Source organism: Protopterus annectens, chromosome 11.part0 (assembly GCF_019279795.1).
Source record: "Protopterus annectens isolate FY-2018-M chromosome 11.part0, PAN1.0, whole genome shotgun sequence".
Lineage (NCBI taxonomy): Eukaryota > Metazoa > Chordata > Ceratodontiformes > Protopteridae > Protopterus > Protopterus annectens.
In genome coordinates, this window is record NC_056745.1 from 404,918,998 (window position 1) to 404,945,277 (window position 26,280).

General features: G+C 40.1%; 1 protein-coding gene across 1 annotated transcript in view; it reads right to left on the reverse strand.

The window, feature by feature from the left end:
• The window catches only part of DEPDC4 (DEP domain containing 4), a 362,627-nt gene that overhangs the window by 56,699 nt on the left and 279,648 nt on the right, over positions 1-26,280 (reverse strand). Inside the window, exon 8 of the mRNA XM_044087899.1 lies at positions 19,379-19,457. Within this exon, the coding sequence (XP_043943834.1) occupies positions 19,379-19,457 (79 nt within the window). The remainder of the gene's footprint in view (positions 1-19,378; positions 19,458-26,280) is intronic.

Consider the following 26,280-nt stretch of genomic DNA (forward strand, 5'->3'; position numbering starts at 1 on the left):
CGTGTCCTATCTTTCCTTCTGTCCCACTTTTACCCTTCACTTACCCTGCCATCACTTAAAGTAGGCCTAGCTCTTGTATTTATATTCCTGGCCACTAGGTGGCGTCACTCTATAAGCTATTCTTTACCAATTTGATACAAACCGGCTAATCCTACCTATAGCACATTGCCCCTTGCTTTTCACTGATTCTTTACCTTCTCTCCAAACATCCTTCCTACCTACTATTCTCTCTTACAGCCTTAATCTCTTCCTACCAGCCTCTTCTTTCTAACATTCTCTCCCTCTCAAACTCCTATTCTACCAAACTTACCTGCAGAATTTTCTCCGACCTCACTGATTGTCTTCCTTGGCAGAACTCTCTCTTGTCGGATCCCACTCCATTCGCCCTTTGGGCTCACTCCGCTCCCCAACCCTGCCCCCAATTCCCACCCACCCCCAGTGCTCCTTAACTTATCCACTTACAAACCACATCCCTTCTAAATTTACACCAACCACATAAAACAAATAATTAGTACACCCACCCCCTTTCCTCAACAACCTGCCCACACTATCTCTATTCACATCTTCTCCTAACACCTTTCCTACCACTTCTCTACCTTACTTACATTTTTTTCCAACTTATCGCTGCTCTATTCAAATCACTATCCTTAAAATGTACATCCCTACAATCCCCCACAACAGTCAAATTTTAATTTGGTTACTCTTATTACCCCCTCTTGCCTCTACCTATCTTCTTACCTCATTTGAACACTCTCTCAACAACCCCCTTCCACTACCTTCCAGACATACCTCATCACAAGCAAAACCTTCTTCTCTCTACTGCCTAAATATCACTTACATACCCTCCTTCCAATTACCGAAATATCATCGACTCACTCATATTAACTTCTCTTACCTAAAAACTAGAAAACTGTTCAATTTCTACAGCAAACCAGACCAACCTAAACCTATAGCACCCCTTCTGTCTCTATTAGATGGCGACATTCACCCAAACCCTGGCCCAAATAATCCCCTTTCCTTAATTAACCACAACAATTCTACTAAACCTCCACCTACCAACTCACTCTCAATTGCACACCTAAATATACGCTGTATCTACAACAAAATTACTCAACTTCATGCACTCTTACAGACTCAGCCATTTGATATCCTATGTTTATCTGAAACATGGCTAAAACCTTCCATCAAAGACAACGAAATCTCCCCACCTGGCTATAATATTATTAGACTCTACCATACTTCCAGAAAAGGAGGGGGAGTAGCAATCCTCTATAAAACTGAGCTACAAATCAGTACACTCAACCTTAACTTACCAACAAATGCTAGTGCAGAAATAATAATCTCCAAACTGCAGCTAAATTCTAGTAAAGCCATAAATATCACCTGTGTCCATCTCCCCCCAGGGAACAATTGTAATATTCTAGAGGACATTCTTAGCTGGCTCTCTAGTAATATCCCTCAAGAAACCATTATTCTTGGGGACTTTAACATTGACTGGAACTCCTGCACAAATACGAATCCCACCACCCACATTAACCTGTATGGCTTCTCACAACTGATTACCATACCAGAACCAATAAAATCAATAACAAAGCTACCACCTTAGACTGGATACTAATACCCAACAGCAAACTACACAACAGACATCCTTCCTGATGACCTTAGCGACCATGGTCTTACATATATTATCAGACATAAAACCGACATAACATTCCCAAACACTTTCCAAATAATACGTTCAAAAAAGCATTTCAACCCAGAACTTTTCCAAGCAGAACCTAATCAATGTAATTGGTCTCCATTAAAAACACTCCCTCTCAATAACGCCGTGGAATACTTTAATACTACATTCTTGGCTATCTTGGATCATCATGCTCCAACCCGTTCTATCAGAATCAAAGCTAAACCAGCCCCTTGGCTTACTAATGCTACTAAACAGAAAATCCTACTTGGAAATAAATACTGGGCAAAATGGCGTACTTCTAAGAATCTGACAGACCATAAAACCTTTAGAGAACATAGAAACAGCACTAAAAGAGCTACCCTGCTAGATAAAAAGAATTACTATCTACAATTACAACAATCCTCTACCAGACAACCTAAAAAATTCTGGGCTAGTATTAATAATCTCCTCTACCCAGGCCAATCAATCACACCCATTCCACAAGGATCTAACCCCAAAAATCCAAAAGAAACTGCCAATACCTTTAATTCTTTCTTTACAGAAACCATCCAAACTCTAGCTAGCCACCTATCACCTAATATATCTAACTTGCCCACATCTTCTGATAATCCACCCCCACAATTTCACCCCCAACCTGTATCTACTTCATACATCTCCTCCCTTCTCCAAAAGCTAAAACCAACCTCCCCATCAGCTGATAAACTCCCAGCAGAATTCTTGCAAAAAGGTGCTAAAGCCATTGCCTACCCTATTTCCATTCTGATAAACAGATCTATAAACAAAGGTGATGTACCATCAATCTGGAAAATCTCACATATCATCCCTTTACATAAAGGAGGAAACTCCAATGATTACTCTAACTATTCTCCCATAGCTTTACTATCCCCAATAGCTAAAATTATGGAAAAATGCATCCATAAGCAGATACTCAACCACCTTCTCATAAATAACCTACTTGCTAATTGCCAACATGGCTTTAGACCATTTCATAGTACTACCACTGCCATGCTATCATTCACAAACTGTATCAACAATAACCGCAATAACAACAGTCTATCATCTGCAGTCTTCATTGACCTATCCAAAGCTTTTGATATGGTCAACCATCAACTCCTACTGCATACCCTTAAGTCTCTCTCTGGATTCCCTATCTTTAAAGTGGTTTACATCTTACCTTGGTAATCATCAGCAGGCTGTACTCTGGCAAAATGAACTTTCTAATCACCTCCCAATCTCCCTCGGCGTTCCACAGGGCTCTATTTTAGGCCCACTCTTATTTTCTATCTTCATAAATGACCTTCAACCTGCGATCCCATACTCTACCTGTATTCAATATGCAGATGACTCAACCTTAATCTGCTCTGCTAACTCACCAACCGAACTTCAGTCAATTACTCAAAAAGCCTTAAACGCTGTTGAACAATGGTTCTCTTACCGCTGCCTCCTCCTAAATCCCAAAAAAACTAAATTGCTACTTTTCACCCCAACCCAAAAGTCTTCCCCTGTACAGATCAATCTTATTTCTAACAATGGTACCCTTATCTCACCTGACCCTAACACTAAACTGCTAGGAATAACACTTGACAACAACCTAAACTTCGATACACACATAAACAATACAATAAAATTAATAAGAAACTGGGATCCCTTTATCGCATCAAACACTATATTTCACCAGAAGCTAGGTCTGCTATAGCTAGAACTCACCTTCTATCCACTCTGCTCTATGCTGCTCCCATATATACTAATATCTCCAAAAACAACCTCAAGAAACTAGCAACTTCCTATAATAATAATATTGCCAGATTTGCTACAGGCTCTCCTTTCAGAACCCACCACTGTTTAAATCTTAAACACTTAAACTGGCTTGAATTCCTTAACCAGCTTCAATTTCACCAACTCACTATAGCTCATAAAATCCTGTATCTACCTAGCAATACTCCTATACTCCCTAGCCTTATCACACCTTACAACAACCTCAAAAATTTACGTTCCTCAAACAAACTGCTGATTAACACTACTAAATCAAACTCAGCAGGTGACTCCTTGTTCTCTAACTCTGTGGGAAAAGTATGGAATAAACTTACATCCGATATCACAGCTCAGACTTATCTACTACTTTTTAAAAAACATCTAAAACTACATCTCAATAATCACTGGCTATGCACCTGCACTAACCCTGACTAATTTCTTCTCCCTCTAACTTTTCCCTCCCCTCCTTTATGTCTTCATATGAAATCTTTACAATCTATCCTTTTGTACACAAATATAAGCATTTTATGCAAAATTTACCACTGTAACCCAAGAAACTGGAATACTATGCTAAACTATGGAAAAAAAAAAAACTTTTCTCTTTTGATTTTCTAAATTTTTTTTAACACCGTATAACTTCTATTCTTATATTGTAATTACTATGTATAACTATGTGGAGCTTTTCTCCCCGGGCCTCTACTGAAAATGGACATGTATCCAGCTAGACTAGCCCGGTCAACAAATGCAAAATAAATAAATAAAAGATATTGCCAACATCCTGGCAGATAAGTTCAGTCTTAACTTTACCCCTCTCTCATCCCCTAAAGGGCCCATCACTATAGCGGAAGAATGCAAAGTTCCTGTAATCACGGCTGCACAGGTAAAAACCACACTCTCCAAAGCCAAAAACACAGCATCCATGGGACCTGACAACATCCCAGCCTGCGTTCTGCATGAACGACAGAATGAACTGGTACCCCACCTAAACACCATGTTCAATCATAGCCTCACCTCAGGCTTTGTGCCCACTGAATGGCGTACAGCAATGGTTATCCTACTCCACAAAGGGGGAGCCACCACAGACCCCCCGGGAACTATCGCTCCATTAGCCTAACGAGCCTGGTCTGCAAAGCCATGGAACGCATCAGCGTGGAGCTTATAAACAAGGACATTGGTACTCTCCAAACACTGGACCCCACCCAGTTTGGATTTGTAAAAGGCAGATCATGTCTCCTAAACCTGATAGACTTCTTTGAAGCAGTCACCAAAGCCGTAGACGAGGGTAAAGTGGTTCACACAGCCTATCTAGATCTCGCCAAGACTTTTGACACCATCCTGCACTCTGGAATTATAGATAAACTGACTAAACTAGGTATAAATCCCTAGGTTACAAGATGGGTTGCCAACTGGCTCACTGAAAGAACCCACACTGTGTCCGACTTCAGACCAGTGACAAGTGGAGTACCACAGGGTTCAGTCCTAGGTCCTCTCCTGTTTGGTATCTACTCTTCTGAAGTACAGGCTAACACAGAAGGCCTTTGGCTAACGATGTTCACAGATGACTGTAAACTAGGAGCCATAATCAAAACTCCTAACTATGTGGACATCCTACAAAAGGGCCTCACTGAGACAGATGCCTGCTGTCAAAGCCATGGCCTCAAGCTCAATGCCAAAAAGTGCACTGTCATCCCCTTTGGCAAAAACTCTGTTCCCATGAGCTACCACATAGGTGGTAGTCTACTTAACATTGAAAGTGTGATAATAGACCTTGGGACACAGATGGACAGTAGTCTCTCCTTTGAAATCACATTGCCACAGTAGTCAGGAAATCCTTCTATGTGGCACACCTCATCACAAAAGGTTTCTCATCAAGGAAAAAAGAGGTCATTGTTCCCCTCTACTCATCACTCATTAGACCCATTATAGAATACAATGCCCCTTTTGGTATGTACCTCAGAAGACATCTACAACAACTGGAAAACAGAAATACCTCACAAAGAAGATTACTGGCCTCAAACAGATGCCTTACGCAAACAGTCTCAAAAAACTCCAGCTTTACTCCGTCACATATCGCCTACTCAGAGGCGATCTCTGCCTAATATACAAAGCTATGTCAAACCAAGAACTGTTGGACATGCTCCACTTTAAAGAAATCCCAATCCCTCGGAGCTACACGCTCTAGGGACCTAAACCTTGTCACCACAATAAACAGAACATGCTGGAGGGATATATTCCTGTCCCAGAGACTTCCCATACTCTGGAATAAACTACCTATCTATATCAAACAAAGCTCCTCATTAGCACTCAAGAAAAGTCTTGATGACTGGATGGGAAATAGGAAATTCACCCCGGGCAGCACCTCTGTGGCTCTACTCGGCAGGGGCACAGGAAAATAATTTTCTTGGGTGGCGAAAGCCAGGGTACCTTTTTAGCTAGGCTTATATGGGCCCTAGGGCCAAGAGCCTAGTACATACCTATGAACCTACATCATAAATGCTCCTGTATGTATATATATATATATATATATATATATATATATATATATATATATATATATATTATAAATGCTTTTATTACTCTCATTAACTTCAGTATTAACATGTGGAGCTTTTCTCCCTGGGCCTCCCCTGAAAAAGGGTTATCAGCTCAGTTGGACTAACCTGGTCAACAAATGAAAAATAAATAAATAAAATGAACCTCAAATTAATCTGAAAGGTAAGCATGTGAAACATTCTAGATACTACAGTGCACAAGTTTACCTCTATCATCCCACTGTGACCAAACACACAGCATTCAAAATCTCATTTTTTAAACCCTCAGAAAACTTTTGGTTATGTAACCAAGCAAATCTTCTCAATACAACAGAATCAACTGCCTTTCTAGAAAGTGTGTCATCACCGTTCAAGAGAGTTCTCAAAGCACGTTGCGAAACCAAAGTCACATTAGAAAATCTCATTCATATAACATTTCTGTTCAACAAGCAAAGATGAAGCTAAATTGTCTAAACTATAAACACATTGCTAAATAAATGTCCATATGAAGCTTAAATTACTAGACGAAGTCAACTTTTTTTGCCCCTGAGATTCTAACCACTTGCCAGTTTTATCTGGTGGTCCAAGGGTAGAAGCAACCAAGGCTAGAGTTGTTAACTGGAGAAACAACAGCTGGGTCAGCTGACAAAGGAGCAAACAGCTGTAAGATCAGAGTGCATCTGTTTCCTCATAGCCTTTTTTACAGACTGGTTCACTAGTCAAGGGATTTTACATGCAGTTTTACAGACATCTTCTTAGGCCTGTAACGGGAGGAAGAACATCCAAAACATTAAAACCTCATTCTCAATAAGACCATAAACTCTGCCAATCTCTGGCATAGCTCCAGATTGCTTCCAGGCAAATACATATCTAAGCTGAGCTAGCATCTGTGGAAAGGTGAACCCTTGCTTGGGTTTCTGAACTTGTTCACCTTCTGCAAAATCAGACTAGATAGACTTACTGTGTTCATTGCTGTCTGCATAAGCACCCGTCGCTTGTCTTGGTACTACACAGACATGCATACCAACATGTCAACTACTCACTACAAAATGGCAGTCAGGCTTGCACATGCTCAGTATTTATACACACGTGCAAGCCCATGGAAAGCTTCTTAAAGGTAGACATACATATCGATCATCCTCTCTCTTTAATGAATTGTCTACACTAAAAATGCCACTTGGAAAAGGACATGCAATTGTACAGACAGTAAGAAATAAACACAATGCTCATGTCCAAGTTGCCATGCATCTGGAATATGGTCTGGAAATGCGACCTGCTCTAATGATACAGCAATCAGAACTGGGTTTAGCAAGAGGGACAGTCATTGGTGAACAGTTTCAGGAGTTTTGGGAATCTTCTCAGGAACAGGGATATTTACTGGAACATCCTCTGGAACTGGAGCGCAGGATAACTCAATCTGAGATTTAGAGTCTTTCTTGTAGGTATGATACTGCAATACAGACTCGGACACCAGGACCAAATGTTTCCAATTCCGCCTAAATTCAACTCCTTGTGATTCCACAATGTACGATCGCAGCTCTGAACATACACTTTTCATTATTCCAATCCGATCAAGACCTTTGGATGTCTTTCATCCTCACCAGCTCCCCTTCTCGTAATGGATTGAGAGATTTGCTGGTCTTATCATAATAGGACTTCTGGGATAAGCACTTCAACAGATTGGCTTTCACTGATCTGTTGCTCTTGACACTTGGAACCATAGATTACTGCTGATTGGTAGTGTGGTTCTAGTTTGTCTCGACAGAAGTCTGTGCAGGTGAACCAAGAATTTTATCATGAGGAATATTTCTGAGATTCAAGAGATTCAAGAAAACATCACTATTGTCTCATTTTGACTTCTTTAATAATTGTTTTGTACTTTGAACTGCATGTTCTGCCACACCATTTGACTGAGTAATCAGGGCTACTTGTAACATGAATAAAGTCCCACTCTTCAGCAAATCTTTTGAACTGCTGGCTTGTAAAATGTGTACCATTCTCAGAAATAACTTTGTGACGACTATCATGGACTGCAAAATAATGCAGTAACTTAATAAAGACAGTACTGGACACTAGATTAGGAAGTAGGTCAGTCTCGAACCAATTTGAATAACAGTCTACTAACACCAAGTACAGTTGACCATTCCACTTGAAAATGTGTGTAGCTACTGTGTACCAAGGTAGTTCAGGAATCCGGTTTAGCTGAAGTGGTTCTTTCTTTTGCTGTGGCTTTGTACTATTACCTACAGAACAAGATGAAAGTACTCTCTCGAAATCCTTTGACATAAAAGGCCATATTACTTCTCTCACCCTTCTTTTGGTAGAATCTACTCCTGGGTGGCCACGATGCAAAGAAGTAATGTACTCTTGTTGCAAGGCCTTTGGAACAATCATTTTTGGACCCTTCATGAGAACACCATCGCCGAACAAAATATCATCTCTGTAAGGAAAATAAGGTTGCAGGTCTACTGGTAAAGAAGATTGCTTTGATGGCCATCCCCGACTGATAAAGTGGTTGAGCTTCTGAAGAACTGGATCTGAGGCTGTATGACTTCTAAGCTCAAGACGTGTGGAAGAAAAATTTCTCACTTCCACGACTTCAAAATCAAGTTTCTCATTTTCATGCTGTTCAGTGGTATTTCTGGGTGATCTGGATAATGTATAAGCAAGATAAAGAAGTTTGCCTTTTGTGTAGAGAAGATTGAAATTATACTTTTGCAATTTCAACATCATGTGTTGCAATCTGGCAGCAGCTGTATGCACAGGTTTTCTCAAAAGTCGTGACTAGAGGTTGGCTATCTGTTTCAATTTGAATAGGTCTACCATAAATACAATCATGGAACTTCGAACATGCAAACACAATTGCCAAGAGCTCTTTCTGTATCTGCGCATACTGCATCTCAGTTTGGGTTAGAGTTCTGGACACATAGGCTACTAGTCTACCCTCTAAAAATGACTTCACCAAGACCAAATTCTGAAGCATCATAAGAAAGAATTACTGTTTTTTTAACATCTGAGAGTTGGTGAACTGGCAATTCTCTGTTTCAGAACATTAAACGCTCTTTGGTATTGTTCTAACCATGACCAGGATACATCTTTGTGTGTCAGCTCTCTAAGCGGTGCTGAAAGTTGGCTCAAGTCTGGAATGAACTTACCTAGATAGTTAACCATGCCCAGAAAATGTTACTGGGCTTGAACATTGTCTGGAGCTGACATCTCAAGAATTGCTGCTTGCTTGGAAGGATCTGGTCGTAAGCCCGGACTGGTGAATAAATGACCAACATAAGTAACTTCTTGTAGCCTGAATCTGCACTTCTGAGGATTCAGCTCAATTCACGTGCTCTTTCCAGAACTTTCTTGAGGTTTCTGTCATGCTCAGCTTCACCATTACCTCCTACTAGAATATCTACTATAAAAGCACAGGGGAACCAAAAAAAATGTGTTCCATTACACTTGCAAGACTTCAATGGCAGGATGCGTCCCAAATGGCAGTCTCAAAAATCTGTACCTGCCACAAGGAGTACTGAAAGTGGTTAGCAACAAAGATTTTCAGTCAAGCAAAATTTACCAAGATGAACTCTGCATCCAAAAAGAAAAAAAACAGTGGCATTTGACATAAGAGCAGCAACTTCTTCGACTGTATGCATTGGATGATGAGGTATTTTTTTTGCTTTGTTCAAATCTCGTGGATCAATGCATATAGGTTCATAGGTGTGTACTAGGCTAATGGCCCTGGAGCCTTTACAATCCTAGCCCACAGAAGTGCCCTGGCATCGCGCCACCAAACGTTAGTTCCCAGTGCCTCTATCTAGTAGAGCCAGTGGAGTGATCTCCGAGGTGAACTTTCTATTATCCATCCACTCATCAAGATTTCTCTTGCAGAGGGACAGCAAGGTGCTCTGCTTGACATGTATGGGAAGTCTATTCCAGAGCATGGGTAGTCTCTGGGTTAGGAACCTGCCCCTCCAACATGTTCTTTTGATTGTTGTAATGAGATTGAGGTCTCTGGAGCATGTGGTGTGGAGGGATTGGGATTTATTTACATGTAGCATTTCTAAAAGAGCTGGTTCAGACATGGCTTTGTAAGTCAAGCAAAGATCACCTCTAAGTAGGTGATACGAGACGGAGAATAGCTGGAGTCTTGAGTCCAGGCTTGTAACTATGGGTTAGGCTTGTAAAGGCTCCAGGGCCATTAGCCTAGTACACACTTATGAGTCTGTCCGTGTAGGACATGTGTTTAATGCCTAGAATCCTCTTCATGAGGTACTTCTGTGGCCTTTCCAGCTGTTGCAGGCATCTAGTGAGGTACATGCCAAAGTACATGCCAAAGGGGCCAATACACTCAATGATTGGTCTAATGAGGGAAGAGTTAAAAGAGAGAGATGATGACCTCTTTCTTCCTGGATGCAAAACCTTTGGTAATGAGATGGGCCACACAAGGACTTTCGGACCACAGTGGCAATGTGGTGGTCGAAGGAGAGGTTGCGGTCAACCTGCGTCCCCAGATCTCTTATAACGCCTTCAGTGTTCAGAGGACTCCCACTGATGTGGTAATTAGTGTGAACTGAGTTTTTACCAAAGGGGATGACGACACACTTTTTGGCATTAAGCTTAAGGCCATGGTTTCAACACCAGTCATTGCTCTCAGTGAGGCCTTTCTGTAGGATGTATGCATTACTTGGGGAGTTAATGATGACTCCCAGCTTGCAATCATCTGCGAACTTAGTCAGCCAGAGTTCCTTTGTGTTGGCCTGGACTTCTGGGAAGTAGATGCCAAACAGGAGAGGACCCAGGACCGATCCCTGGGGGACTCCACTCGTGACTGGTCGGAAGTCTGACTTGGAGTCTACAACTTTCACACTGTGTGTTCTATCTGTGAGCCAATTTGCAAGTTTGGAGAGTTTATCAATAATGCCCGAGTGAGAAATGGTATCAAAGGCCTTGGCCAGAGATCGAGGTAGGCTGTATGCACTGCCTTATCTTCATTCACAGTCCTGGTAACTGACTCAAAGAAGTCAACCAGGTTGAGCAGGCATGAACTCCCTTTCACAAAGCCAAATTGCATGGGGTCTTAGAGTTTGGAGATTTCCTATATCTTTGTTAATCTGGTCCATGATGATGCACTCCATAGCTTTACATATCAGACTCATCAGGCTAATGGTTCCCCCTTTATGGAGAGGGATGACTGTAGCAGTGAGCCACTTGGTAGAGACAAAGCCTGGCTGTGACTGAACAGGGTGCACAGATGTGGTGCCAGATCGCTTTGTAGTTCATGTAGAGCATAGCCAGGGATATTGTTGGATCCCATAGAAGCTGAATTCTTGGTCTTGGACAATGCGGCTTTAATGTGTGCTGCAGTAATGCTGGGTGCCTGGCATTCTTCCAGTATTGTGATTGGTCCTTGGGGGGAGGGGTAAAATTGGCACTGAATCTGTTGACCAGTATGTTGGCAATATCTGTTGGCTCAGTATAGGAGGTACCATTGTGCAGTAACTCAGAGCAAATCTAGGTATTGCCATGGAGATTCCTGATACAACTACAGAAGGCTTTGTGATTGTTTTTAGTGTCTGCCATAATTCTGCCTTCATAGCTGGCTTTAGAGGATTTGATGAGGGATCTTTTTGTTGAGGCTAATAAGGGAGTTTTTCCAGTCTTGGGACTTCACCTTTTTCTGCAACAGTTTCTTCCTTCTGGTGTAGAGTTTATTAATGGCCCCAACAGCCAATAAACTATCATTTCTGGGCCATAAACCACTCCTCTTGTGGTAGATAGGCTACCTAGTGCTTACCACTCCCACTGATAAGCTAGAATGCTTCCCTCCAACACAGAAAGGCTTGGGAGGGGGGCTCAGAAGCTTACAAACAGTCCTGGATATAGCAATCTTTATGTGGACTACACTAGTTACAGGAAAGGTCGGGAAACAAGCCTTTTTTTTTTTTTTTTTTATAACAGAAAAGCAGCTAAAACAGCAGTAAAAACAATTCAAATGCAGTGCAAGCTAGCACACTTGAGTGTGTAGCAGTATTAAAGCAAACAGTTTAAATAAATGTAATTAAATTAAAAAAAAAAAAACTAAAGACAAGTTCAGAAAGCAGTAAATTAGGAGAAAATAAAACTGGAGGCACTTAGAGTATCAAAAACCAATGCCAGCATATATATAAATAATTCAGTCAAGCAAATATTAAGACAGTGCAGAACTCTGAACAGTTAAAAAGCGCCAAAAAACATACTTATCAGCTCTATATTTCCAGATTGTTTTAGAAGCACAGTCAGAACACAAGGAGATTCTAGCAATAAAGTACAACACAGAAAATACACCTCATGCAATGACAAACAGTTAAGATGGGCTGGCTCAACAACCCCCACCTGAAACTAGCTTCTGAGCTACCCTGAGAAACAAAGTGCAGACAACAACAAAGGACAGAAACAATACAGCAAATATATAAATAATAAAGCAAATATATAAATACAGCACAGTGCAAACTGGGTTGCAAAAAGTGTACTTATCAGTTTAGAATAGGAGATGGGAAAAAGTTTCAATTCTGCTCACAGACAGGAGAATTTAGCTCTCTGCTATATCAGCTCTGTACAAATTCACAGAAATGCAGTGCTCTGAATACTTGGTGGACTTGGAGAGCAGGGTGCAATGGGGGTTTGTCTACAAAAACCCTAAATGTATATCATCCAAGCTTTTCTTATGAGCTACCACCATGGAAGATATCCATTCAGTCGGTTCTTCTACTGGACAAATTACACCATGCTGCACCATTTTGTCTAGCTCAGCTTTGACTCTGTTCTGCATAGCTACTGGAACTTTCCAGGCTGGCCAGACAACTGGAATGACCTCTGGGACTAACTTCATGGAGTACACAACTGGGAGCTTGCCTTGTTTGCCTTCGAAAAGATCAGCATAGGTAGAGAAAATAGACAGGGCAAAATTAGAACAGTGGTCTTTAAATTTACATGGTGGACTTTCTTATTAAATGAAAGTAGTCCCATTTTCAAACTATCTCTGAAGCCTAATAACGACTAAGTGCCTTTTGACCGCGTAAAATTGCAAGTCATAGCTGTTCCCAGCAGAGTAACCTGAAAGCACTACTGAACCTTCAGTTTGAATTTCTTCACCCCCATAAGCAACAAGCTTCGCACACTTTGCCAAATCAAGCTTCTCACTAGCACAAACTCTAGCAAATGTTTCTGCTGACATAGCATTGCACTGTGAACCTGTGTCAACTTTGAGATCTGTGGGTCTCCCATTTATCCAAACAGTACAAAATACTTCATTCTTTGCCCATAAATCTACTGCACTGACTATTTCATTAAGCACTGACACACCCACATAAAAAGTAGGGTCAAGGCTTTCTAATTGATCAACTTGTCTCTTTGAATGTTCTCTTTTAATAAAAGAATGCATTTCTTTTGATTTACAAAATCATTGAAAATGACTTCACTTTTTATATCTGTGGCATTGCTTGACCAAAAGCTAAGCACTTTTCTCTTTTAGACACATGACTGCCACCACAATTACGACAGTTGACTATAAGGCTAGGTGAGGATACATGCTTTGATTTTGCTGACTCACCCTTGTGCTTCACTGAGACTGTGTGCACTCTGGAATTTTCCAGAAAGCTACGGGATTGCCCAGAGACTGCTGCAGGGCTTACAGTTGCTGCCATGTGCTTGGACCCATTTCTTTTAACTATGTGCTGCATACTATTCAACATTGGCCTAAGAAGATACTGGAAGCATGCATTTTCCATTTGTAAGCATATCTGTATGCTTTTCTGTGAGCTCATATATCTAACAAATCTCTATGTCCTTAATCAAAGTTAAATTACTGTCTCAAAGCAAAATCTCTCACAGCATCATCGTTAATACCACACACAAGTCTTTTATCAACGCATCCCTTAAATCACCAACTCTGCATGTTTTAGCTTTATTTCTCAAATAGTTATGTATGCTGCAAAAGTTTCACCAAGCTTTTGATCTATAGTGTAAAATAAGTGCCTTTCCATCGTAATGTTCATTTGAGGGTTACACATTTCTCAAAATGTATGTTGTAAGCACTCTGGGTCTTCCCTTGACTCAGCAGGTACCACTATATGCTGGGTTCCTCCTCTCGTGCAAATACAGCAGGTGCATACACAAATGAACGCTCTCTTTCTACGGCTTCTGAACCATCTAAGTTAAGCAGAATAAATGTCTTTGTACGTGCATTTTTATCAATAAATGCAGCTTGTATGAAAATATCATACTCTTGCTCAAACACTTTCCAATTCTCTGCAATATTATTATTAAAGACAAGAGGAGCTGGTCTACAAAATCCTTTAGCCATGCCAACAAAGTACACTGAAAAAAATAGCCCTTGTAATTATATACGAACATGCACACATAGCCAGCACTTGTAATAACATTCAAATGCACAATAACCTCTTTGAAATACTGTGTTTGTGAAATATGCTTTGAAATGGCTGTATTTTGTGAAAGAACTGTACTGTAATACTGCACAAACATGAGAACACTTTATACATCTGAGGTGTACTTTGGATAGCTTTAATTAATGCAAAAAAGTAGCACATCATGAAAAAAAATGTGGTCGTTTTCCTTGTTTTATACATTTTATGCGATTCTGAACTTTTTCATAACTATTTTGAATATCTTTTATCAATATGTTGCAGTTTCGGACATTTCCCTTAACTAGAATTTCGTTTTGAGCATTCTGAGTGCTTCATTTTATATTTTCCAAATAAGAAATCATTTAAACAAGTTTTAGTACCTGAAATTCATTTCTGACTTGTTTTGCGAGTTATACGTGCAGTAGGGATGATCCATTCCTCCCAACATTAACTGAGTCCCTCTCGGTCTTGAATCTGGATCCCATTCTGATACCATGTCACTTGTCTTGGTTTACAATTGAAGACGAACAGACTGAGTTAGTCCATTTATATGCTTTATTACACAGAAACTCATCAGAATGGATAGCAACAATACAAAATATAAATAAACTGATTAACTGACTACATAGACATGACATGCTTACATCTCAACAGCTTACTATAAAATGGCAGTCAGGCTCACATCTACTCAGTATTTATATGCACTAGCATGCCCCATGGAAAGCTTCTTAAAGGTATACATACATATTGATCTACACCTCCCATCAAAATCTGTGACATTAGACTGATTTCTAGAAAAGGCAGCCCTGAGTCAGTCATTCTGAACAGCACAGTTTCCGAGATTAGCAGACTGTAAAATACTCTTTACTTGAGGAAACCATTTCAGCCCTATACATGGTGATAACCTGATTGTCATGCTGTGAAGTTTGTTTCTTCTTACTATGAACACTAAATAAAATAACTGGGGACAGAGTAATATGTATAGCAAGGAGTCTCTTTTGCTACTAAAGAGTTTGGTTCTCCCATTCTTGAACCAGGTACTAGAACAGCCTCAAGAGTAGCTGACTCCCATAACACAGAGAGACGCGGGCTGGATTAAACCAACAGATTCACAAATCACAGGCTAAGGCATGTTTTTGTTGATTTTTATTTTTCGTTTTAGGTGCAACTGGATTTAACTTTGGAGGGGGTCATCAGGATCCATCAAGTCATAGAAAATAAAAAACACCACACAGAATAATACATTGACACTATTAAAGGTGGACTAAGGGCAGCAATAATAGGGCTAAACTGCCTAAATATACCATAAATAATTTAAATTGTGCTAAGCCTTGCTCTACAATCTATGTAGTGTAATAAAGAGCTCGCCTGATCGTAGTACCAAGTAAATTCCTCTTGTCCAGATAAGGCCTGATCATAGTACCAAGTAAATTCCTCTTGTCCAGATAAGGACAAAAACAAATATACGCTCTTAAACCAAAATAGACCGCTTTAAAACATTATAAATAAGCATCCATCCATCCACAACCCCTTTTCTCAATTTTTGTGCATGGGGTCGGGGTGACACTTCACCACTGACAATCATCTAGAGCCAAGACTTACACTGATGCATGGATAGCCCTGCCATGGTAGCTCTTTCACATCACACACTCACATGCACACTCACATCTATGGCCAATTTAGAGTGTCCAATCCACGGGAGGAAACCGCAGCATCAAGAGGAAACCCGTGTGAACACAGGGAGGACATGCAGACTCCACACAGAAAGCACAACAGTAGCAAATGGAACTGGGGATCCTCTTGCTGTGATCTGCCTTGCATCAACATATTTCTCATTTATTTTCTGTTGCCCAACTTTTACCCAAATTTGAGTCACTGAGTAGCTAAATTTTCATCCAGAAAAGCAAGAACCAGTCCCTGGATGGGAAGACTGTCTCTCACTGGTTTCAGGCACAGCCCATGCTTGCACACCTACAGACAATTTGGAGGATCACAAATTCACCTACCAGTATGAATTTGACATGTGAAAGGAGTCCAGTAAAAATCCACACAGACACAGCAAGGACATGTAAACTCTGCAGAGAAGGCACCCCAGCTGTGAACCGTGCTAAAGCACAGGGTGTAATGAGGTGCCAACAGTAACCCTTGTCAGAGAGTTCCACAGAAAATGCAAATAAAGTAATCTGCAGTGCAATCACAATTTAAAGATAAAAGGGTTATAATAGTATTAAGTCGGCAGTAACAGTCACAAAAATGAAGAAAAAAAGTGAAAAAAAAAACCGCAATATTTTCTTGTTAGAACTTCAAAATGATACAGCTAAATAAATAAGCCTCTTGACATGCTGCCAAGAGACCATCCATCATGCTCAATAGACACCACAGAATTTCAGTTCCCCAGTACAAGAAATAATAAAGTAACACTTTTTTTCAGAAGAGGAAGGGAAGTTCCCAAAGAGATTTCATCCGAGTCTGGAAGCTGTAAATCCACCAATGCAGGCCTTCTGAGAAGATTCAACTGTGCGAGTCCAACAGCTGGCACAAAAGACTGAATAACTTTCTGAGATGGGGATTAGACTTCCTCTCATGGAAGGAGCTTAGTCAATTCCCTATCACAGAGTGCACCAGAGGACAAGATTCTGAACTCTGGAAAGCTGCTAGTGTGGGGTTTGTATAGGCACAGAACCCATATGCCACTGAGGCAGTGTAAATGATGAACATAATCATTATAACCAAATCATCTAATACTGCAGGTGACAGTGTAGCTAAACTATGGAACCATATCCCACTACTAATAAAATCCATTCAGAGCATAAACTCATTTAAAACGCAGCTAAACATCTACAACAACTGGAGAGGCTGCAAACATACCTCACAAAGGGGATCTTAGATCTTAAAACACTTGTCCTATATGGACAGACTCAAAATACACCAACTATTCTCCATCTATCGCCTACTTAGAAGCGATCTCTGCTTGACTTACAAAGCCATGTCTGACCCAGCTCTGTTAGAAATGCTACATCTAAAGAAATCCCAATCCCTCCGCACTACACGCTCCAGAGACCTCAACCTCATTACCACAATCAACAGAACAAGCTAGAGGGACATGTTCATAACCCAGAGACTGTCCATGCTATGGAATAGACTTCCCATACATGTCAAGCAGAGTGCCTCACTGGCCCTCTTCAAGACAAATCTTGATGAGTGGATGGGAAATAGAAAATTCACCCCGGGGATCACTCCAGTGGCTCCACTTGACAGAGGCACTGGGAACTAATGTCGGGTGGCATATGCCAGGGTAATCTTATGGGCTAGGCTTGTAAAGGCTCCAGGGCTATTAGCCTAGTACACACCTATGAACCTATAAAACTTCACCTATCATATCAATGATCTGCATAGCTCCAGGATACACACCGCTGTAATCATTAGCTTTCCATATTGTCGGACCATTTCTCTCCACTCAGAATCCTATGCCTCACATCTGGTGATACTGCAATGCTGCAGAGTTTTACTAGCATCTCTCAGCCATATACACACAGTTTTGTGACACTGTGCATCACTCCACCTCTATACTTCTAATATAAACCTTATGATAGCCATATATACAAGTCTCTGAACCTGCTTAATATCCTACACCTCTTAACTACAATATTAACATATTAATATTATATATTATATTATATTAATATTAACATTTTCTGCCTTACAGAGCTCCTTCCCTCATTTCCATTCACAACAGCTATTATCCAGTTAAGTCCATTAATATGCTTCTTCAAATGCTCAATGTTGAACAGCTACTAAATGCTGCACAAGTATCTTTATACTGTAATAACTTACTTTATTTCATATGAATGTAATCTACTTGTAATTGTTGGAGCATTTCTCCCCAGGCCTCCTTTTTGACTAATCTCAGTTGAACAAACCTGGTAAACAGAAGCAAAATACAATAAATACAACCTGATACTTTCATCTGCTTCTAAACTTGCTGTGAAAATAGACCAAGGTCTCTGTACATATGTTTCCTGTAACTTGTTTACTTTTCCAGCTTCTATACTTTTCTATAAAACTGACAATTCTCTACTTATAGTAAGTACCTGCAAATCCTTTCTTAAATTAATGTTATACTCTGTTATTTACTGTTGTTTATCTGATGTTGGAGCTTTTTTTTTCCAGGGCCTCTGCTGAGGGAAAAAACCTACTTGGACTATCCCATTTAACAAAAAGCAAATAAAAAAAATGTGAAGGATGGAGCGGACAAGGATATGACACATTTTTTCCTTGAGAAGGGATAAATAAAATTGATAGATTAATCTAGAATAAAGCACCTAGTCCCATGATATAGTGGAACACAGATTTCAAATGTGCAAGCCTCAACCCAGTAATAAACCAGTGAGCAATAAAGGGTGTTGGTAAATTAGGAGGCATTAAAAAGACAATATTCTGGAAGACCTTTTTTTTGTTTTATCTACAATTTTTATATAGATGAAAAAGTGTGGTGTGGTGTACTGTGTACTTCTCCATTCACTGAATATGCATCAGTTGCCAAAAAATTAATAAGAAGGTGGCATTCCTTTAAGACTATATATACTAGCAAACAGCAACTACATAGAGAGGGAGCAACTAAATAGGAGTTTGCTACCATTACAAGATGCTAACACAAGAAATGCAGAACAGGTGCATTTTGATAAAATAGGTCGTTCAGCAGCAGTTTGTCTCCCTTGATTTCCGTGTTAGTATAGTTTTAGTCATTGAGGTGTGGGATGCTTGCCTCTGCAAAAAACGCTGGTAATGTGTTGTGCTCTTTTTTTTTTTTTTTTTTTGAATCACAACACATGGCTGGCTCTCCGAATGAGCTATAATCCTGCAGAAAAGAATGCAGTGACAAATTACAATAAGTCACTAACTTCTGTTCACATACATAAACAGACAAAGGATGGTAGAAACTGAAACCAGCTCAAAGATTAGAATTCGATATTTCAGTTAAAGAATATTAAGATCATAAAATAGCAGATGCCTACCTGCATTAGCATCTGGATCTTTTCCTTCTTGCAGTGAGCAAAGCTTCCTTCTAACCTGCTCCAGCAAACTTGAGGGAGTCTAAATAAAGAAAAAAAAAAGAACATGCAAGTGCCAGTTAAACAAAACATTACAAGTCTACAGTAGAGCACAGCTGAGTAAGATACCTTCCATACCAAGAAAGCTTAATTTAGCAGTAAGTTATAACATCTGTGTTTACCTATTTGTGCTCTTTTCTCTGCTGACCACAGTTTTCATGAGCTGTGTCCTTATCTGATCAAGTGCTCTGTGGAACCTTGGGTGGTATGTAACCACTGATGCCAGAAGCTACATTCTGCTCCTTTCACTGCACTCACTGCTTCCCTTCCTGCACCAACACTGCAGTAATTTCATTTGCATAGCGACTTCTACCTTTTTGTTGAAAATCTTCAACTAAAAGTATAGAGGGTTATGATCATGTCGCCAATCATATGCTACTTATTGTGTGTTTGATAAATGGATGCCAAACAATTCGCTTCGAGCATGAAGCTTGGTAAATCTTGGCATCCATGTCGAAGACACAATTATAGGTTATGATTGATGACCCATCCATAATTCTTTGCAATGCGTGGAACTTTATCTGATCCATGTACTACTAGTTACAGTAAGAAAGAAAAACAAAAACAGTTAAGTGTTTTACTACCTTTCGAAGCCATAAAGTACTTAGGGTGCACCATAAGAAAAGCAGTGTAACAAAGTCCTTTATAAATACACTCCCCTTGCCGTGCCTCTCAATTGTCCAGAACTTCCCAGAATGTCCAGATGTTTGTCTCATATGTTTCGTCTGCTCCTCATAAAATATTATGTTTTTGGACAAACCTCACCAAATAATGACATACATTTGAGTTTCAGACCTTGTAGCCTTCAGAAAATGCTGCATGGAACTGACATCGTTATTCTAGCTGCTTTCTAAGTTTATGAGAGCAAGTCAGGGACATGACAGTATTGACAGAAGGCAAAAACAAATCTGTTTTTCATTCTGCCACTGTTCTTGTAGATTTGACTATCTAGCGTGAGCCCCGACCCTAACAATTGAAGCAGGGGTTACTTAACATTTGTCAAGGTTGAGTCTTTATTTACAGTGGCATTCAAGTCTTTTTCCAAATATCAGCACATAATCACTGCGCTCCATGCACTATAAAAGAGTTAAAGACAGGCTTTCTTATTTCCACATTAATCATGATTCTTTTTTTTTGAAAGGTAGATATCAAGAGTGACAAAACAGATAAAATTAGTGACCCTCCTTTTTGATTCTCAGTATTAACATTTTCCTTCTGCCTGAAAGGGCAGCCTAAGTAGTCTGCCCTTTTTGTGCATTTATTATTTCATCTGTTCTTCCTTCCCCACTTTTTCAAGCTTTTGGCAATTCACATTCTTTTTCCCCTCCCCTTTCTTACCCTTTCACCTCTACCATGCCCTTCCGAATACCTCTGTGAATTCCTTCCCCATCCTGTTCAATGTTTTCCCACTTCACATTCACAGTGTTAACCAATATTATATCACGGTAACAAGAACCCCATTCTGCTTTATTTGCCTCCACTTTCCACTTCCTATCTTGTTTCTAGAGTTGAATTAAGTCTGCAACTCTCACTAAACATATGACTTTACTAAGAGAATCTTTAGGGTTTATTTCTACTGTTTCTTTACATTGCCACGAGTTGTAAGCCCCCCCCCCACCTCAGCCCTGGTTATTCCATTTAACTCAGAACTGTAACAGGAATCTAAAGCAAGCCTCTCCAGTGGATTCTGAAGGAGTCCTAAAGATTTCTGGATTAATAAGCAGTAGACTAATACAGCAGAAAGGTTAGTTATACTAAATATTGACCATGCTGTTAGATTTTCAGTATCAGTCAGCAGATGACACAAAGAAAAATAAATCATTTGCTGCTCTAATCTGACAGAGCTCCAAGATATTGAAATAAGAAACATCTTACCCCAAGTGCGGTCTCTTGGAGGCTGCACCCACTTGAGTAATCACTCTGATTTTTCAAAATTAGATCACTGTTGCACGTACTGCTCAACCTCTTAGTGCAAAAATTTTGGACAGAGCCAAAAATAATGGGGGCACAAAGTCCCAAACTGACAAACTAACAGGTTTTGGATTAGAATGCATTTGAAGAAGAATATGAAGTTTGAAACTCATATTTCTGCCATTATTTAGTAATTTCAATATTATACACAAGAACTAGGCTAGCTGCCCTTGTGGGCCATTTTAAGCCTAGCCAGTTTTCCTTTTTGTACTCGAAATAACCTAGCCAGTATGGTAATAGATTGTCCTTACCCATTTCATGGCCGATAATTACATATATTACCCTTAATGAGAATAACTGGAATCATAGATAATTTGAGGGGACCCAAGCATGGGATAAAGCATTTAGGAGCTGCTTCTGTCTATTAGTAGTGTAGGCGGCAGTCCTGGGATACATTTTGTTTCCCAACCATATATCTAAGCTGTGCTTGACTATGGACAGGGATAAGCTTTGTTTTATGTGGATGAGGAGTCTGTTCCACAGTAGTGGTATCCTCCGAGAGATGTACCTGTCCCTCCAAACCATTCTGTTGATGTAGCAGAAGAGATTTAGATCTCTAGACAGAGCATTTCTGATATTTGACTTGCTGATGTGCAGTAAATCCATCAGCAATTGGTTGGAGGATGTCATGTATGACAGATGCAGGTCACCTCTTACAGTTTGTAGGACACAGTATAGTGACAAGGCTTCGAGTCATTCCATGTATGACATGTTTTTTATCCTTTTAGTAAGGTATCTCTGTGGACATTCTAGTTGTTGCTTGTGTCTGCATAGATGCATGCAAAAGGGGGGCATTATATTCAATGAGTGGCCTAAAGAGGGCTGAGTAAAGGGGGACAATGACATCCTTAGATCTAGACACAATCCCTTTGTTTATAAGTGATGTACAATATAGAAGGACTGCCTTACAACAATAGAGGTATTGTTCAAAAGTTAAGTCACTGTCCACATTAAGTTTCCATATCCTATACCAGGTCAGCTCTTAGGGGCATACTGTCAATGTGGTAGTTCCGAGGGTATACGACTTCCCAAAGGATACAACTAAGCATTTTTTGCATTTAGTTTCAGTCTGGGATTTTGGCACCAGTTATTTATTTGAGACAAATATTCCTGCACAATGGCTAAGTCATTTGGTGATTCAATGACTGCTCCTAGCTTGCAGTAGTCTGCAAACTTAGTCAGCCAGTCTTTTGGTAGTGGCTTTTACTTCAGAAAACTAGATGCCAAACAGGAGAGGTCCTAGCAAAGAACCCTGGGGGACTTAACGGGTGATTGGCCACTTTGTGGTGCTAACTTTCCCTATTTTGTTGATCTGCATTCTGTCAGCCAGTTGACGACCCAGTGAGCGACACAGGGGTTTATTCCAATCTTATTTAGCTTTTCTATTATGCCTGAGTGAGGAAATGTGTCAAAAAGGTCAAGGTATGCAGTGTGTACCATTTTGCCTTCATCCATTGCTTTGGAGACCTTTAGCATGACCAGTCCTTGACAAATCCAAACTGAGATGGGTCCAGTGTTTGGAGGTTCCCTGTGTCCTGATTAACTCCATGATAAGTCTTTCTATAGGAGGCTGGTCAGACTTATGGGTCTGTAATTGCCTGGGTCTGTGGAAGGTCCTCCCTTATGCAGAGTAACTCCAACTGCCATTCACTTGGTACAAAACCTGTATAAAGGCTGAGAATGAACAGTGTTGGGTGTGTGGCTAAATCATGCTTCACGCTATTTAAGATTCATCCCGGGATATTGTCAAGACCCACTGATGCATTATTTTTAGCTTTTGCTAGCATATTTAGGACTTGGTCTTGTGTGACAGATGCAGGTGAATCAATTTCAGTTGTATCTTGAGGAAGAGAATCAATACCAGTTAATACATTTGAGTCTCTGTGTAAACAAAATCATTCACAATCAGCTCTGAGCACTGCTGCATTGTGTTTTTGAGATTATGAACACAACTAAAAAAATGCCTCATGACTGTCTTTGGCTTGAGTAGGTATTTTAGCCTCAAACTTGGCTTTGGCAGATTGTATTAAGCTCCCAATATGTTTTTTTTTTTGGATTTCAGAGACAAGGACTCAAATTGTGGGGATTACTCTTACTTTTGATCAAAATACTCTCTCTTTTATTACAAAAACATGTTGATATTATGGTTCTACCATATGGGTTTGTTTCTGGGGTTTTCTCTGCAGTTGCTCCTACGGTGTACAGCTGCATCTATGCAGAATTTACATGCTGGTATAGTGTGGTGGTGCACATTGCTGCGTATTCACTGCAGCTAACTGGGTTTGGTGGGGATTTGAAGTTTGCCAATGTGTCACTTTGGAGTAGGCAATTTGTCTTCAATTTCTAAAGGTACCTTGGGTGGAAGGGATCTCTGGTTTCAGTTTTTATTTTGAAGAAGACTGCTTTACGGTCAGACCTAACAAGTGATGAAGATATGCAAGGGATGGTGCAAGATGCTCCCATAATAGTAAGGGCAAGATCCAAGATGATATTCCCCCTAGGAGGTACTATGATTAAATGTTCAATGGCATTTGTAGTGACAAAGTCAAAGCTTCTGGGTACCTTCCATGTGCTTCAACTACAAGGTGTTTGAGCAGAGCACTATATAAAAGGCATCAAGTACAAAAAGCTTCAGAGCTTTCTTGCCACCAAAGTGCGCTCCTTTTATGGGATTCTTGGGAGTGATGGTCAACTAGCTATCCTTCAAGGTTGGGCAGTTAAGTCCCCCTCTGGGGAAATCTTTTCACCCCCCCCCACCCCGAGGGAAACTAACACTTTTCTGTGCAACTATGCTTTACGCTAAGGGGCTAATGAAACTTAAATTTTGTTTTGATTGTCATTCTGTACCAGTTATTTTATTAATGCGAATGCTAATGGAAACCTGTTTTGTTTAAATCTGTATTTTGAAGTTGAATATTCTTGTACAGAATTTATCTTTTAATGTGAGATATTGCTGCCTTTGGGGGCTGTCAGTTTTTTTTAACCTCAAAACCACTTAATCTAATGCTGAGTTCACCAACTCTTACATGCTTCACTAACAATCAGTCTACTCGGTTCTTTTTCCCCTCCTCAAGAAAAGCTGGCAAGGAGTCTTTAGGTATCATGCCAGGCCTGGTTTTGACTCAGCCACAGATGAGTAAGACTGCTGTAGCTGAATTTGGTTCCTCAGATCACTTGGGTTTCCCCCAGTCTCTGGTGGAGCACCTGCAGCAGCTATGACTGGGGATAGAACTTCTTGTGGGGCTGTAGGATTTTGTGTGAAAGGGAGAACCACTCTTGTTAGTCTCTGGGAAGGGACATGTGAAGGTCTACTGCTCAGCTGGGAAAGGGAGCTCGAGACCTGGGACAGTGTGTCTGCTTTGGGTTGGTCCTTTTCCAAGGCATTTCACAGGAAAAGAAAACAAAAAGAAAAAAATGTCTTCTCATGTTTCTATTTCAATAGATAGGAAAGATTTGCTGAGAAATTAATTTTTGCTTTTTCTTTACCTACTTCCTCTTCAGAAAAAAAAAGAAAAAAAAAAACACTCCCCTCTCTTTCTGACTCTAGTTTTCAGTCAGAAGAGCAGAGACTGGAGAGAGAATCTTGTGCTTCAGGATTTTCTATACAACCTCAAGATTCTGATTTAAGGAAAGTGTTGCTTCAAATTTCACATCAGAAACCAATTAAAATGAAAGAGGCTTTTCAGCGAGATCAGAATGAAATTCTTATTGCCCAACAAATGTATTATGGATTTGTTAGAGTTGGACACTCCTCAACCAGCAGCTGTACCTCTTGTTCTATCTGCTTTAGAGAACGTTCTGACAACCTGTAGTTTACCCAACAGTCATCCGTTTGCCCCTAAGAAGTCTTAGAGAGGACACCTCAGGCTCTAAATATTTGTTTTTCTAATCCAAAAAACCCTGCAGTGATTTCCCTACCAAAAACTGTTTCTGCTAGACAAAATACCAATGCTAATCCAATTCCATCTGGCAAGGATTGGAAAGATTTTTGACAAACAGAAAGGCTTATTCTTCTCCCACTTTAATATCCAGAATTTTACGATGCCTTTAATATCCAGAATTTTACGATACCAGACTCCGATATTAACAGTATTACTTCTGTCTTTCAAGAACATGAAAAAGTTGACCGTTAATTTTGCCTCTTCTGAGGTAAAATATTGTTTGAATGTCTCTTCAGTATTTCTTTCTCCTGTAATTAAACATGCCTTAAAGTGTTACAATACTGCTGATAGAGTCTCCAGGGCTGCTCCTTCTGGATTAGTCATGAAAATATTTGCTAGGTTACATTTCCCAAGACTTTTTAAATTTTCACATTTTCAGAATCTTCCCAGGACAAGGAAGTTCTGTTTGGCCTCTTTTGCAGCAGAGGTGCTTAACAGATTTGATAAGAGGGGAAAATGGATTCATGGGCTGACTCACTTCCAGCTTTCCTTTTTTTTTTTTAAGGCAAATAAAAATTTTCTCTGCCTCAGTTCCATTTTTCAGAAAGCAATTCAAGAAGCAGGTTGCTGAAAACAGGACTTTAGGAAAGCAGTGATAAGGAGACTCCAAAAATGAAGGAAAAGCCTCTCAAAGTCATGGACAGTCCAAAAAGTCAGAATGATTATTTAACTCTTCAAATCCCCACCCGCATCCTTCCACCCTGGTAATCTCTCCTTCTTGATGAGTCTACACCTTTGTGGCAACAGACTACTTCAGAGAGATGGGTTATAAAAGTCATTCAACAGGGGTACACTTGGCAATGGGAGTCCCTCCCTCTTTTTCAGAGGATTCCTCCTTGCCCAATAAACTAAATATCCGTTTTCTCCTGTTCTGGAATAAATGTTCTCATGTAG